Raw genomic sequence first — 17,906 nt, forward strand, 5'->3', positions numbered from 1 at the left:
CATATGATGTAATGTCTCTGGAGGATATAATAGTACTGGAGTGATATAAGAGGAGCGGTTGATATCAGTCACACATATGATGTAATGTCTCTGGAGGATATAATAGTACTGGAGTAATATAAGAGGAGCGGCTGATATCAGTCACATATGATGTAATGTCTCTGGAGGATATAATAGTGCTGGAGTGATATAAGAGGAGCGGCTGATATCAGTCACATATGATGTAATGTCTCTGGAGGATATAATAGTACTGGAGTGATATAAGAGGAGCGGCTGATATCAGTCACACATATGATGTAATGTCTCTGGAGGATATAATAGTGCTGGAGTGATATAAGAGGAGCGGCTGATATCAGTCACACATATGATGTAATGTCTCTGGAGGATATAATAGTACTGGAGTGATATAGGAGGAGCGGCTGATATCAGTCATATATAATGTAATGTCTCTGGAGGATATAATAGTGCTGGAGTGATATAGGAGGAGCGGCTGATATCAGTCACACATATGATGTAATGTCTCTGGAGGATATAATAGTGCTGGAGTGATATAAGAGGAGCGGCTGATATCAGTCACACATATGATGTAATGTCTCTGGAGGATATAATAGTGCTGGAGTGTTATAAGAGGAGCGGCTGATATCAGTCACACATATGATGTAATGTCTCTGGAGGATATAATAGTACTGGAGTGATATAAGAGGAGCGGCTGATATCAGTCACACATATGATGTAATGTCTCTGGAGGATATAATAGTGCTGGAGTGATATAAGAGGAGCGGCTGATATCAGTCACACATATGATGTAATGTCTGGAGGATATAATAGTGCTGGAGTGATATAAGAGGAGCGGCTGATATCAGTCACACATATGATGTAATGTCTCTGGAGGATATAATAGTACTGGAGTGATATAAGAGGAGCGGCTGATATCAGTCACACATATGATGTAATGTCTCTGGAGGATATAATAGTGCTGGAGCAAACATTCATAGAAATTCCACAGTGAACCCCAATGACGTGTGTATAGGTACAGTCTGATTGCTATGGGATAAAGTGTAGGATAGGAGATAAGGAGCGCCAAATGTGTCTGTAAACCGCTTATCTCCTCATATTACGGGTACGTCTGGGAACATAGTTTTATAGCGGAAATCCTAAAATCTGGCGAGGGTTAAGTTATCAGAGGGGGGCGGTAACAATCTGTAAAGTCCTGAAACCGGACATTAAAAGTCGCTTTGGATGTGACTGGAGTATAAAGCAGATTACATACAATGTCAATGGCATGGGGGTGGGTTTGACATCCTACCTTCTCCTCGTTGACGGCCATTAGTGATTCCACAGCCTTCTTCATTTTCTGCACTTCCATATCTAGATAAAACACACGACATATCAGGACAACGTTCATTCTCGATCAATACGTCTAGTGGACAACCAATATGGCCGCAATTACAGGGCCCCCCCGAGGTGATCGCCCGGCTTTCCCAGACTGATATATTTTTCCTGCACTGACACATTGTAACAAACTATCAGGTCAGGAAAGATTTGTGCTGCTGCTGCGTTTACCGCACAGTGGATTATCTAGACTGGATACATTGTAGCAAAACCTCAGCTGTAACAAGTATTAGGAATATTTTCAGCCATTTTTATAATGTGCATTTGAGAAATGTAATCCAATTACTCCATGTTCACAGCAACGCGAGACTAGCGAGTACGGACGCATGCAAACAGCCGGCCCAAGCGGGAGAGCGCAAAACGCACACGTCTTACGTTTCCTTCATGGTCTAAGTGATTCATCTGTACAGAAGTTACGCAGTTTGACCGACAGGTCGGATAAGAACCTTCAGTCTGTGCCAACAGGTTGGCTTTTACCAAAAACAGCACCACACCAGTCCACAGGTTGTGTGTGGTATTACAGCTCAGCCCCATTCTCTTCAATTGTACGAAGTTGCAATACCAGACACAACCTGTGGACAGATGTGGCGCTATTTCTGGATGAAGCCAGCCATGATTCTCTAATCCTGAAAAAGCTGGGTGAAAACTATTATATCTCCACTTATAGGGGCGGTCACACAGCTTTCCAATACAAAGATGCAAATCTGTAAAGTTTTCCCCAGGATGGAAGGAGAAGTATAAAATAGGTAGATTTGTGGTTCAGAAGTCTGAAAAAGCTGGGTGGAAAACAACGAGCTGTAATGGCGGTCCATGTTGGTTGTCATCCAACTTTCCCATACTCCTAAAAAGCAAAGCTGACTCCAACAGAAGAGCAGAAGTCGGACGACTTGATCTGCTGCTCAGGAGTTTGGGACAGCTGGGTGGGGACCTGTAATGGTAATAGTTTGTCACCCAGCTCTCCCAGCAACAGAGTTTTGGGGTCCTAGTTAATTTTTGTCAGGTGGAAAATTCTCCAAAAGAAAACTACTGAAAACAATGTGTGACCCTTCACCGCTAAACATGATACCAGCGAGAACTTAGCGAGACAGAAAGACTCCGCCAGTGGTTACACGTCAAACCAGCCCATTGTCCTCCAGCACTGGTACAGACTGCGCTGTAATGCTCGGCCGCAGAGAATACAGGAACATTTCCAGAAATAACAGACCCGTGTTTATATTCACAGGTCAGCCGGACCTCAATACACAGCAGTTACATATACACCCCCTGCATTTCAGGCAATTCTAGTCACATGTGACAATGGAATACTGCCCCCTGTATACAAGAATATAACTACTATAATACTGCCCCTATATACAAGAATATATCTACTATAATACTGCCCCCTGTATACAAGAATATAACTACTATAATACTGCCTCCTATATACAAGAATATAACTACTATAATACTGCCCCTATATACAAGAATATATCTACTATAATACTGCCCCCTGTATACAAGAATATAACTACTATAATACTGCCTCCTATATACAAGAATATAACTACTATAATACTGCTCCCTATATACAAGAATATAACTACTATAATACTGCCCCTATATACAAGAATATAACTACTATAATACTGCTCCCTATATACAAGAATATAACTACTATAATACTGCCTCCTATATACAAGAATATAACTACTATAATACTGCTCCCTATATACAAGAATATAACTACTATAATACTGCCCCCTATATACAAGGCTATAACACTGCTCCTATATACAAGAATATAACTACTATAATACTGCTCCTATATACAAGAATATAACTACTATAATACTGCCCCCTATATACAAGAATATAACTACTATAATACTGCCTCCTATATACAAGAATATAACTACTATAATACTGCCCCCTGTATACAAGAATATAACTACTATAATACTGCCCCTATATACAAGAATATAACTACTATAATACTGCTCCCTATATACAAGAATATAACTACTATAATACTGCCCCTATATACAAGAATATAACTACTATAATACTGCTCCCTATATACAAGAATATAACTACTATAATACTGCTCCTGTATACAAGAATATAACTACTATAATACTGCTCCTGTATACAAGAATATAACTACTATAATACTGCCTCCTATATATACAAGAATATAACTACTATAATACTGCTCCTATATACAAGAATATAACTACTATAATACTGCTCCTATATACAAGAATATAACTACTATAATACTGCCCCCTATATACAAGAATATAACTACTATAATACTGCCTCCTATATACAAGAATATAACTACTATAATACTGCCCCCTATATACAAGAATATAACTACTATACTACTGCCTCCTATATACAAGAATATAACTACTATAATACTGCCCCCTATATACAAGAATATAACTACTATAATACTGCTCCTATATACAAGAATATAACTACTATAATACTGCTCCTATATACAAGAATATAACTACTATAATACTGCTCCTATATACAAGAATATAACGACTATAATACTGCTCCCTATATACAAGAATATAACTACTATAATACTGCTCCTATATACAAGAATATAACTACTATAATACTGCCCCCTATATACAAGAATATAACTACTATACTACTGCCCCCTATATACAAGAATATAACTACTATAATACTGCTCCTATATACAAGAATATAACTACTATAATACTGCCCCCTATATACAAGAATATAACTACTATAATACTGCTCCTATATACAAGAATATAACTACTATAATACTGCCCACTATATACAAGAATATAACGACTATAATACTGCCCCTATATACAAGAATATAACTACTATAATACTGCTCCTATATACAAGAATATAACTACTATAATACTGCCCATATATACAAGAATATAACTACTATAATACTGCCCCCTATATAAGAATATAACTACTATAATACTGCTCCTATATACAAGAATATAACTACTATAATACTGCCCCCTATATACAAGAATATAACTACTATAATACTGCCCCTATATACAAGAATATAACTACTATAATACTGCTCCTCTATACAAGAATATAACTACTATAATACTGCTCCTATATACAAGAATATAACTACTATAATACTGCCCCTATATACAAGAATATGACTACTATAATACTGCTCCTATATACAGGAATATAACTACTATAATACTGCTCCTATATACAAGAATATAACTACTATAATACTGCTCCTATATACAAGAATATAACTACTATAATACTGCCTCCTATATACAAGAATATATCTACTATAATACTGCCTCCTATATACAAGAATATAACTACTATAATACTGCCCCTATATACAAGAATATAACTACTATAATACTGCTCCTATATACAAGAATATAACTACTATAATACTGCTCCTATATACAAGAATATAACTACTATAATACTGCCCCTATATACAAGAATATAACTACTATAATACTGCTCCCTATATGCAAGAATATAACTACTATAATACTGCCCCCTATATACAAGAATATAACTACTATAATACTGCTCCTATATACAAGAATATAACTACTATAATACTGCCTCCTATATACAAGAATATAACTACTATAATACTGCCCCTATATACAAGAATATAACTACTATAATACTGCTCCTATATACAAGAATATAACTACTATAATCCTGCCCCTATATACAAGAATATAACTACTATAATACTGCTCCTATATACAAGAATATAACTACTATAATACTGCTCCTATATACAAGAATATAACTACTATAATACTGCCTCCTATATACAAGAATATAACTACTATAATACTGCTCCTATATACAAGAATATAACTACTATAATACTGTGATTTTCTGTTAGCTCTACTATTTTATTTTTGAGGGGCTGGTCTCATCTCTATGACATAAAACATTACAATACCCGGATAATCCTACATATGGATAGGAGTATGGGGCGAGTATTGCTGGATTTACTGCCGTTGATTATATTGCTGAGCTGAGGGACACTAATATGTAACGCCTCCTCACTGTATATACACACTATTGTATTTGATATATGTTCTCCTTTAAATGCTGCACTTCACGGTTTTTACCACATCCCACACAAACGTCTCAAGTTCCCGTGATAAACTCTGGGTAGGACGGAGACACAATCCTCACTCTGCTTTGGCGTAGGCGTACCTGACCTCAGAATTAGGGATACATATGAGGGGCTTTCCATATTTAAGGGGCAATGAGTATCTTGTTGGCTCGCAGAAGGTTCTCATAAAAAACACAAAAATTCTTAAAGGGGAAGCCGCCTTAAAAGGATTCACAGAGATACGGACGAAATGAATCAATCTTGGCCGACTTGCAGCCCTTTCATTTTGTAATTTACTCCATGAATGTTATAATGAGATGTACTTTTTGGGTGGCTTTCCCCTTTAAAATGTTGTTTTTAGGTCCAACATTCTGTGCAAAATAATTTGCTACATCTTTATAGTGGACAGAGCTCAATTTTCCTGACACAGAGCTCCACATCTCCTGCATAGTTACATGATAAAATTTTGTCTGCGGCCACCACTAGAGGGAGCTTATGAGCCTTCTGCATATTGTATTATTGAGTGTAATGTATACAGTGAGCTCCCTCTAGTGGTGGATGCACGTAACCATAATCTTAATATATCTATGCAGGAAATTTGGAGCTTTGTCTCAGAATGAAAAAAATCATGTGACCGGCTCTACAATCATGTGACCCTTACCCCTGTCGGTGGCTCCTTTACTCTCCGTCACATGGGGAAAGTCGACATTCTCTTGCAATTTTCTAATGTCTGCTTCTTTCTGTTCCAATTCTTCCTTCAACATGTAAAGCTCATCCTGCAAAGGCCAGACCATCAGTTACAGGAAAAGTTGCCATTATTAAACCTACATAACATGTTGGTAACTTTGTAAATCCTTTGCTGGATGTATCGATCTGTTCACATCCAAAGCTAAAACCCAAATTCTGCTAGTTTCCTATTCCCAGAGAGCAGAGCATTGTGGGAGCTCACAGAACAGTTACAACTCAGCTCTTAGGTCACGTGTCTGACAGAGGGGTGGAGCTAAACTGTTACCTGTTCCCAAGCAGAATTATGAATGCAGCTCTGGATATCAAGGGAGGAAATGAAGTAAAATAACTCAAAATGGAGTTTAAAAAAAATTATAAAACAAAGAATTTACAAAGTTACTCAACTTTCCCATAAACTGGTAGGCATTATTGCACCCCTTAAGTGCCAATCAAGAGACAGAAAAGAGCCCCGCCCACTGTCTCCTAAGAGTGACCCCCTTAGTTCTACAGAAAGAATGAGATAGGAGGGGCATATAAGCCAAGTTATTTTCCAGCCCTGTGATTGGCACCTAGAGCAGGGAGCGTGCAATTGCGCCCTCTAGTTTATGAATATTAGGGCAATTACGCAACAATTATTTTACCCATTACCTACTCGCGCACCATGTCACATGCATAGCGGATCCAGACAGAACAGCAGAGACGGTACAACAGACGACAACTAGTGTTGGTTATGCAGAATTGACCGTTTGGGGCTTTTTTGCACAAAGACCAAGACTCCCCCGGTCTATTGGCTGCCAGGTATATTGATTAAAAAGGAAAACTTAAGTAAGAGGAGAAGTTAGCTACTTCCTCCCTCACTCCCTGAATTTAAAGAAAACACAACAGAACCGGTAACCTATACAGGAAATATATAAGGGTGAAGGCTCCGGCCTCTCAGACACATCCCTGATGGACAAAAACATTTGGTTGGTCACTGACACTAGATCATGTTTCATACTCTGGGCAAAGATTCAATCATGTCTGTCTATGTACAGTGACAGGGACGAAAGCGGACAGGCTCTCTCACTATGAGGAAGAATAAGGAAGCTCTGAGTGACGGAAAAAGAAGCTACATGAGAAGAAAAAATGGCGGACAGGAAGTAGCTTTATGTCTCAGAAAATGGAAAAGGAGGCTGAAAATCTACAAAAAGCTACTCTACTGCGCATAAGGATTTATTAGGCCATCTTACTTGGGATCCCAATGTGCCAAAGTCACTCACAAAGAGCCATTCTTGCTGTGGCAGACTTTGCCCATTCAAGTGTTATACAGGGAACCATCTACGTTCGTCTCAGCTGATCATAGGACCGACTTCTACTTATGGGGGTGTCTATACATTGTACCAATCACCTGCCATATGTTACATTTTGTTCTTATAGTATATGGGTTACACCCCCTGCCACCAGACAAATTCTGCATGCTTAAAGGGGAACTCCATCTTTACTCATTTTCATAATAGGTCATATTCCCATGACAAAAAAATGACATCAGGTGAAGGTCTGTGACCTCACGCCAGCAAAGCTCCACTGATTTCATGGAGTTAGAAAATAAATTAGGCTGCATTTCCCCTTTAAGACAACAAAAAGTATTTAAAAAATAAATACATTTAGTTCACACCAAACAAGCATGCCAATAATAACGGTCTGATGATGTCACAGCAATGATGTAATGAGCAAAAGTAATGCCCTCTAAGAATAAAACGTCATCCAACCCATGCCATCTACCCCCCCAAAAATCCCTCCTATTCCCTTAGAACGCCCCCTACTGGTAAGGAATGTTTAAAGCAAGCAGGTAAATGGGTGGCATCATGGGTTTCACTGCCGACGGGCACAGCAAGACACTGCAAGACCACAAAACCAGGGGGACAGGGTAAAGGGTTTCAGGCAACGCTACTGCACCTTTAACGTTTGGCATTTGTGCTCCTTCCGCTGCTTTTCATACTGCATCTGACCCACTTTGATTTTCATACTAGAAAGCTTGGCCATTAAAGACTGATAACAGAGAGAGTAAAGAGAAAAGCTGGACACAGACCGAGAGATAGAGCCAGGTAGCCCCAACACACACAGAATCACACCACCAGTCAGGCTACTAATACTGAGGGAATGGACAAGCTGCTTTCTCAGTGATGTCACCGCTGATCTCTAGTGAATGGATAGGCTGCTTTCTCAGTGATGTCACCCCTGCTCTCTAGTGGATGGACAAGCTGCATCCTCAGTGATGTCACCGCTGCTCTCTAGTGAATGGATAGACTCCAATCTGAGTGATGGGATAGATTCCATTCTGAGTGATGTCACCGCTGATCTCCAGTGGATGGATAGGCTGCTTTCTCAGTGATGTCACCGCTGATCTCTAGTGGATGGATAGGCTGCATTCTAAGTGATGTCACTGCTGCCCTCTAGTGAATGGATAGGCTGCTTTCTCAGTGATGTCACCGCTGTTCTCTAGTGGATGGATAGGCTCCATTCTTAGTGATGTCACCGCTGATCTCTAGTGGATGGATAGGCTCCATTCTTAGTGATGTCACCGCTGATCTCTAGTGGATGGATAGGCTCCATTCTTAGTGATGTCACCGCTGATCTCTAGTGGATGGATAGGCTGCACTCTTTTTAATGACTACGCCCATAAAACGGCTGCTTATCTGACCTAAATTCATCATGTAAAGCAGAGAACTACATTTCTATACCTTGGTGGATTTGAGTTTCTTTACAAACTGTGCGCGCTCATTCTCCATCTCCACCACTCGCAGACGCAGCTCATTCATCTCCTGCACCAAACCCTGGAGAAGAGAGAGAAAAGTCCAGAGGTCAGTAACTGCCTGCACCCCAGTGTACAACAACACCCATCATCTCCAAGCCTGCCAGGTCAGCACTCTCATCAGTTCTATCAACACGACTGCACAATCACAAGCTGTTACATCATGCGACCAAATCCTTACCTGGCTGCGCTCAAGTAATGGGGTCATCCATGGGGGTGTATGAGTTATACGGTACACGAGTAAGCAAAAGTCAGTTATTTCAAGGATTTGTCCATTTTTGGGGAACCGTCAATCAATAGAGCCGCCATTACAGCTTCCAAAATAGTAGTCACCCAACTTTCCCACACTCTTGACTGGCAAGTCTGTGATGTTATGAAGCCATCTGAAATAATTGAGGTATCACAGGAGTATATTTGCCATTCAGGAGTCTGGTAAAGCTGGGTGACTACTCCTTGTAACACAAACAGATTAAATATAGCTTAAGGTATAGGAGGAATTAGATAAAACCTGTTCCACGGCATCTCAGAGCCCACACCTCATGCTCTTTATGTCATGTTATTTTAAGCATGCGGCGGGGCGGACATGAAGAGTTAATGAAGCGTCAGACGTGCACTTTGTATTCATCATCCGGAGACATTTCTGACCCCCGGAGCTGCACTCCTACCCTCTGATGCTGCAGCACATGGGGAGGGGGGCAGATTACAGAGGGTGAAGGTCACATTCCAGGTGTCTAAAGGGGGGAGTTTTGAAAACCCAAACTGACCGAATATTTCTCACAGCTGAGGGTTTGCCACAATTGCATCAGGAGCACAAGCCCCTCTCCAGTCCTGATGTTTTGCCGACAGTCCAGGCTCTGAGGATGGTCTATACGGGATATATTATAGTAAACCCTCCGAGGTGAGAAGAATTAGGTCCGTACAGGTTTTTCGCTTCCGGATGTAAACAGATGTTTCTAGTCAGAGACAGCAAGCAGTGATCTTGAAAATATTGAGAAAGTGAAACAAAAAGTCTAATAGAAAGTTGCAGAACTTTTCTTTATACCGTGGTTAAGCTTCAATTACATAAGATTGGACACCCCCCATGCCCACTTATTACCTTCTGGGGGTTGGTAACATGTTTTGCCTGGCATTAATGTTGGGCAGACCTGGTGGCAATTTTTGGGCAGACTGGCGAAGCGTACATTGAACCCGGTAGCACAATCGCAGAGGTTAGAGGCCAACACAGGAAGGGGGTGATAAAACATGCCGTGAGTCAAATCTCTTCACACCCCCCCTCCCCCGACACCACGCCACAGTACGACCGAGCATGGTCACCTCTTGATCGCCATACTGTGACCGCTTTTCTTGAAATAACGCCAGCTCCACCTCCAATTTCTCCATGTGTTGCCTTAACTCCACTATAATCTTATGTAGAGACTGGATTACACGAGGAAACGAGAGTAAAAAAAAAAAAAGATGTGACGAGTCAGCACAGGCAGCGTGGGTTCACAGACGATCGTCCTCGGCAATGCGACTATGGGACACGGAGAGGAATCGGAACCTGCGGTCCTATATTTCCAAGACCAGTAAGTGATTTGCGTAGGACGCAGTGAATGGGAGGCGACTGCAACCATTTCTTACTTTTATCTGCTTCTGGGAAAGCTGGGTGACAACCAATATGGCCGCCATTAAAGTTCTTATACCGGTTTTCACCAAAAACTTCTAGATTCAAGAAGAATATATGATAAGTTACACAGAGATACTGGAGAACGGGATGTATGCTGGGCAACTCTGCTATTCAGGATTCCGGGAAAGCTGGATGGTCACGTAGAAGTAATGAAAGGAAGGTGGCGTATTGCTGGGGCCGCTAGTTGTGCGTCCCTGGTCTATTGTGTTATAATCTAAGATAGTGGTCTCCAAAACATGTCAAACTATAACCCCCAGCATGTCCTGACAGCGGCAGTGACTGGTCGGCACTCCTCACCTCTGTGTCCTTGTATCGCTCCTCATAGTCTATTCTGTCTTTTTCCACCGCCGTCAGCTTCAGTTTCAGAGTGGAAATCTCCGCCATTAAGTCCAACTTCTGTGTTTCTAATGATGTCCTGCTTAATAATTCCTGTCATGGGGAAGAAAAATCATAAGAAACGGTCAATGAGGTCACAAAACCATTCTGGCCCTGTATTCACATTTCTTATCCTGTATTATACTCCAGAGCTGCACTCCCTATTCTGCTGGTGGAGTCACTGTGTACATACATTACATTACTTATCCTGTACTGATCCTGAGTTACATCCTGTATTATACTCCAGAGCTGCACTCACTATTCTGCTGGTGGAGTCACTGTGTACATACATTACATTACTTATCCTGTACTGATCCTGAGTTACATCCTGAATTATACTCCAGAGCTGCACTCACTATTCTGCTGGTGGAGTCACTGTGTACATACATTACATTACTTATCCTGTACTGATCCTGAGTTACATCCTGTATTATACTCCAGAGCTGCACTCACTATTCTGCTGGTGGGGTCACTGTGTACATACATTACATTACTTATCCTGTACTGATACTGAGTTATATCCTGTATTATACTCCAGAGCTGCACTCACTATTCTGCTGGTGGGGTCACTGTACTTACATTACTTATCCTGTACTGATCCTGAGTTACATCCTGTATTATACTGCAGAGCTGTACTCACTATTCTGCTGGTGGAGTCATTACATTACTTATCCTGTACTGATCCTGAGTTATATCCTGTATTATACTCCAGAGCTGCACTCACTATTCTGCTGGTGGAGTCACTGTGTACATTACATTACTTATCCTGTACTGATCCTGAGTTACATCCTGTATTATACTCCAGAGCTGCACTCACTATTCTGCTGGTGGAGTCACTGTGTACATACATTACATTACTTATCCTGTACTGATCCTGAGTTATATCCTGTATTATACTCTAGAGCTGCACTCACTATTCTGCTGGTGGAGTCACTGTGTACATACATTACATTACTTATCCTGTACTGATCCTGAGTTACATCCTGTATTATACTCCAGAGCTGCACTCACTATTCTGCTGGTGGAGTCACTGTGTACATACATTACATTACTTATCCTGTACTGATCCTGAGTTACATCCTGTATTATACTCCAGAGCTGCACTCACTATTCTGCTGGTGGAGTCACTGTGTACATACATTACATTACTTATCCTGTACTGATCCTGAGTTACATCCTGTATTATACTCCAGAGCTGCACTCACTATTCTGCTGGTGTAGTCACTGTGTACATACATTACATTACTTATCCTGTACTGATCCTGAGTTACATCCTGTATTATACTCCAGAGCTGCACTCACTATTCTGCTGGTGTAGTCAGTGTACATTCATTACTTACAATATATACACAATGAACGCAGTATCTCCTGTCCCCCGCATCAGGAAGGAGCGGGGGGCCTCCTCTCTCCGGTCTTTGACCACATCCTACATTTGCATTTTGAGCCAAAACTAAAAGTTCAGTGAAAGTTTTCTAGGTCACTGGAAAGACTCCAAGCAGCGGCCTCACCGGGCCCCGGCCAAGAACATGAAAGTCTGTGTGTAGTGCGTCTATAGCGTCTGCTGGATAAACGTGTGGATTATATACGGTCACTGTAACCGCTGATAAATGGCACTACAGCAATAAAATAATAAATTGAGCGCCGCTGCGCAATTGCACAACCACAGGGGGGCGCTCTCTCACCTGCTGTAACATTTCCTCGGTAGCATTCAGCTTCTCTCTGTGTTCCTCCAGGCAGAACTCCAGGTCCCGGATTTTCTCCCCTTGCGCCTCCACCTGGTCAGTCAGAACGCTCACCTGCAAAGTACGAGAGCCGGGCGTTATCTCTGATAAACCCCCCAAATTGTACAGTGCCATATGCCTATAGTAGTTTCAGAACCCCCTCCCCCGCCACTAATTCAGAGGGGGGAGGGGGGGATTGCATGCTGGCAAAGTCTTCTGTTTGTTACACTGTATCAGTGCAGGTAAGAGTTAACAGCCTGGAGCCCAGAACAGGAGTTTGGTGCTACCGGTATTTAGCTGGTCTGCGCTGATGCACTGTAATAAACCCAGCAGCTGTATGAGCAGGACTAGGTCAGGATTGGTAATAATGAATGTTCCAGTTTACTAACAGAAAGCAGAGATCTTGAAAATGGCAAGGAATTGAAACACAAAGTCTATTAGAAATATGCTACATTTTCTCATTATTTAATGATGAAACTTTACGGAGATAAGACTGGACTGGCCCTTTAAGAAGCTCCCGGTTATATCCACGTACCTGCAGCACTAGAGACTCCTTGTCATTCTCCAGACGAGACAGCCTCTCCTGGTAGATGTCACTTGTGCCAGTAATGTGCCCATTAACCTGCAAGACATGGCATACATGAATGGTTCGCAATAAGATGCTGATCAGGAGTCTGGGAAAGCTGGGTGACAGTTTGAACAGCGGAAATATTGTTAGTCACCCAACTACCGCAGTCTCTGGCGTATCTATCTAGCATTACCTTCAAGTATCACTACATAACGTCCTGTCATTCAGGACCTCTGGAAAGCTGGGTAATAACTCCTGAGCCGAAAAGATTCCCTAATGAGCAAGAAGTGGAGTCCCCCTTTAAGATTATTACATTAGGCCTCATGTATGATCCCCGTTCCAGTATGCAGAGTATCAGGGGCGGACATACCGCATGTGCAGCCGGTGCAGCTGCACAAGGGCCCCGCGTGGGAAGGGGGCCCGTTCAGTGGCGTAACTACCACAGTAGCAGCCGTAGCAGCTGCTACGGGGCCCGCGGCATGGGGGGGCCCGTGTCGCCCTGACAGGCACATTACATTTTATGTACCAGGCCTGGCGGCACGGGCCCCCTCATGCCTAGTAGCATCACAACACTAGGCATGAGGGGAGGGAGGGGGCGGGGGCCCGGTGATAGCCGCCACACTGCACTACCAATCGGGAGGGAGGGGGCGGGTGCCCGGGCCCGGTGATAGCCGCTACACTGCACTGCCAATCTGGCACAGATGAATAGGACAGGACGGCGATGCTGGTGGTAGGAGGAGCGCTCAGGCAGGGGAGAGGACAGGGGGCGGTGCGACGTAAGACTTCGGGCGGCTGGACAGTACAGTCAGGACTGCCGGAGAACTCATAGGATGAGCGGAGGACAGACACAGGACGAGTGGAGGACGTGCAGACTGCAGAGGACAGGTAGATGAAGTTAAAAAGTTCATGTCAGAAGGGAGAAGTTTTTATGTAGAAAAATCTGCCTCATAATTCCTTCCGGAATTTTGAGGCATATTTTGACCTGCCGGTAGAACACTTCCCGCGTTTTTCATTGCGTTTTTTTGTGGCGTTTTTCGGCCATCGGGCCGTGGGCAGGGAAACGCAGCAAAAAACGCATTTTCTGCCTGCCATTGTTGTCAATGGGAAGTCAGAGACAGAAACGCCCGAAGAAAGGGCATTGCGCTTCTTTTTCCCGCATGCGGTTTTTACTGCTCGCAGGAAAAATTTCATGGATTTCAATGGGAGGCACTTTCTGACGTTTTTCGCGAAAAAAACCTCAGTGTGAACTCCCCCTAACACAGGGGCGTAACTACTGCTATAGCAGCCGTAGCGGCTGCTACGGGGCCGCGGCATGAGGGGGCCCGCGTCACCTGCCGGCACGGGCCCCCACCTTGGCCGGAATCTCCGCTAGCTGCCGCTATGGCTGCTACAGCGCGATGCCACGGAACACTACGGCAGAGCAGGGAGTATCTCCCCGCTCTGCCATTAAACATAAGACATGTATCCCCTATCCACAGGATAGGGGATACGTGTGTGATCGCTGGCATTGATAGGGAGAACGGGGGACCGAAAGTCCCCTGAAGTTCTCCATCACAAACCTCGGACTTCCGGGGTCTGTGTCGGCAGCTCCGTAGAAATGAATGGAGCGCCGGTCACACTTGAGCTGCGCAGACACCGGAAGTCAGAGGTGAGTGATGGAGAACTTCGGGGGACTTTCGGTCCCCCGCTCTCCCTATCAATGCCAGTGATCACACATGTATCCCCTATCCTGTGGATAGGGGATACATGTCTTTTGTCTTTTCACACTGTAGGTCGCATTTTTTTGAGTGATTGGGGGTGTATGGCGTTCCCTACAGGGGGGGGGCTGTATAGCGTTCCCTACAGGGGGGGGCTGTAAGGCGTTCCCTACAGGGGGGGCTGTAAGGCGTTCCCTACAGGGGGGTCTGTATGGCGTTCCCTACAGGGGGGTCTGTATGGCGTTCCCTAAAGGGGGGTCTGTATGGCGTTCCCTACAGGGGGGGGCTGTATGACTTTCCCTACAGACCCCCCCTGTAGGGAACGCCATACAGAACCCCTGTAGATAACGCCATACAGACCCCACTGTAGATAACGCCATAAAGTCCCCCCTGTAGATAACACCATACAGCCCCCTGTAGATAACGCCATACAGCCCCCCTGTAGATAACGCCATACAGCCCCCTCTGTAGATAGCGCCATACAGTCCCCTCTGTAGATAGCGCCATACAGTCCCCCCTGTAGATAGCGCCATACAGTCCCCCCTGTAGATAGCGCCATACAGTCCCCCCTGTAGATAGCGCCATACAGTCCCCCCTGTAGATAGCGCCATACAGTCCCCCCTGTAGATAGCGCCATACAGTCCCCCCTGTAGATAGCGCCATACAGTCCCCCCTGTAGATAACGCCATACAGCCCCCTCTGTAGATATCTTGAGATTCAGTCCTGCTTGATAGGTAACAGTGCAGTAAGCTAAGCATGATAAGATCATCTAAATTATTGCATCTCAGTTGCATGAGTGCTTTGTGTTATATTCAATTTAACCTAAGTCTCTAAATGTGGGCAAAGAAAATAAAAAAACTATACTCACCTCCTCCCTCGCCTCCGTTCACCCGCCGCAGCCCCCATCCTCCTGTCTCGGTCTGTGTTACAAGTGTACAAGGCTGCACTGGTGACGCGCTGCCGATGGCACGTGACCGCTGCTGCCAATAACTCCTCATTGGTGTGCTGCTGAGGACAGTAGTTCCACAGCAAATCGCTGTTGAGGGCATTGATTGGCTGCAGCGGTCATGTGCCATCGACCGCGCGTCACCACAGCAGCTTTGTAAACACAGAAAGGGATAGGGGCTGCGGAGGGGGAACGGAGGCGCCGGAGGAGGTGAGTATAGGTTTTTCATTTTCTTTGCCCACATTTAGGGACTTAGTTTAGATAAGAATTTAACCCGGAAAAAAATGTGTTACTTGTGTTCTAAACTGGTAATAAAATGTACAATATAAATCTTCCTTCATAATTTTTATTAGTAAGGTTTATTTTTATATGCATATATATGTTTAGGTAACTTTGTCGGTATTGGGGGGGGGGGCGGGGGGGCCCTGGCACATTATCTGCACAGGGGCCTTTTGCAGTCTGTGTCCGCCACTGCAGAGTATAGATCATATTGTAAAGAAGAATTTAAGAGTGCCCCTTTAAGTCCGCCCTGCTCCCGGTAATACAATCACCCGTTATCCAGGGTGACGGGGTTCACATGGTAACACCCGGTGTATGGAGGGGAGGCTGTACGTTACTGCGCCAGGATCACACACAGGACCCACGGGTATAATGATTAACCAGAGACCGGTCATCTGTGATATACAAACATAGACCGGGGCTGTAACGCTGCCACCTGGCACATACAGACATCACTTAAAGGGACAGTACACCTGGAGTCTCTCCATTTATTGCATCATTGAATTCAATCTATTGTTCCCTGTTATCAGCCACTTTCTATGTCCTCTGTAGGTTAAAAAAACACAAGAGGCTTCCGCCATTTCCTCCACTCACTCCCATAAAACCGCATGATTGTCTCTATTCACCTCCAAAGCGGCTTTCGAAAAATCTGCCTGTTACCACTGGAGACAGACATTGGTTTAGCTTCACCAAGATGTGAGCGGAGCTTTAACTGTGTGTCAGCTGAGCTCCCACAATGCACTGCTCTCTGGATAACCGGAAAGCATCTCAATTCTGACCGCAGCTTTAAATGTGACTGGAGAAGAAAACATCTAAGGCCTCATGCACACGTCCATGAAGTATTTACAGTCAGTTTATACTCCACGGACGGGCCGAGGACCGTCATCATCACATCAGAGTGTCAGGCGGGTAACAACCCAACCTGTATCCTACAATGGCAGTGACCGTATACCGTGTCCCATAAACACCAGATAGATGGCGATTATAGCGGTTGCACGCACGTTTTCATGGTGGTTTATGAGGCGTGACAAGTGCCAGTTCCGCTTCATTGGTGACGGACAGCTCAAAACACATTCAAAAGGAAAAGTGGAGCAGTTGCCCATAGCAACCAATCAGGTCGCGGCTTTCATTTTTCAAAGGGCTTCTGAAAAATGAAAGCTGGAATCGGATTGGTTGCTATGGGCAACTGCTCCACTTCTCCTTTGTACCAAGTTGGATATACATTATATGGCCAAAAATATTGAGACACCCCCACATTCCACCTACAGAAACGGTTATAACATCCCATTATATATCCATAGACATTAATATGGAGTTAGTCACCCCTTGGTTCTTCTGGGGGCTTTCTAGAAGATTTTGGGGTGTGTCTGAATTTTTTGGCCATTCATCCAGAAGATCATTTGTGAGGTCAGACACTGATGTTGGAGGAGGGGGCCAGGCTCATAATCTCCGTTCTAGTTCATTCCAAAGGTGTTGGATTGGGTTGAGGTCAGGACTTCCAGACAAAACTCCCCCAACAAACCAACCGACCAGCCGGCCGACCAACCGGCCGACCGACCAAGCGACCGACCAAGCAACCGACCAACCAAGTCTTTATGGAGCTTGTGCACTGGGCAAAGTCATGG

General features: G+C 43.7%; 1 protein-coding gene across 1 annotated transcript in view; it reads right to left on the reverse strand.

Annotated features, from left to right (window-relative positions):
* The window catches only part of PPFIBP1 (PPFIB scaffold protein 1), a 74,185-nt gene that overhangs the window by 15,735 nt on the left and 40,544 nt on the right, over nt 1-17,906 (reverse strand). Inside the window, exons 4-11 of the mRNA XM_075855607.1 lie at nt 13,327-13,413; nt 12,753-12,866; nt 10,993-11,124; nt 8,959-9,051; nt 8,174-8,266; nt 6,174-6,288; nt 1,307-1,368; nt 1,218-1,245 (exon numbers count right to left, since the gene is read on the reverse strand). Of these exons, the coding sequence (XP_075711722.1) occupies nt 1,218-1,245; nt 1,307-1,368; nt 6,174-6,288; nt 8,174-8,266; nt 8,959-9,051; nt 10,993-11,124; nt 12,753-12,866; nt 13,327-13,413 (724 nt within the window). The remainder of the gene's footprint in view (nt 1-1,217; nt 1,246-1,306; nt 1,369-6,173; nt 6,289-8,173; nt 8,267-8,958; nt 9,052-10,992; nt 11,125-12,752; nt 12,867-13,326; nt 13,414-17,906) is intronic.

This window comes from Rhinoderma darwinii, chromosome 3 (assembly GCF_050947455.1).
Source record: "Rhinoderma darwinii isolate aRhiDar2 chromosome 3, aRhiDar2.hap1, whole genome shotgun sequence".
NCBI classification, from domain to species: domain Eukaryota; kingdom Metazoa; phylum Chordata; class Amphibia; order Anura; family Rhinodermatidae; genus Rhinoderma; species Rhinoderma darwinii.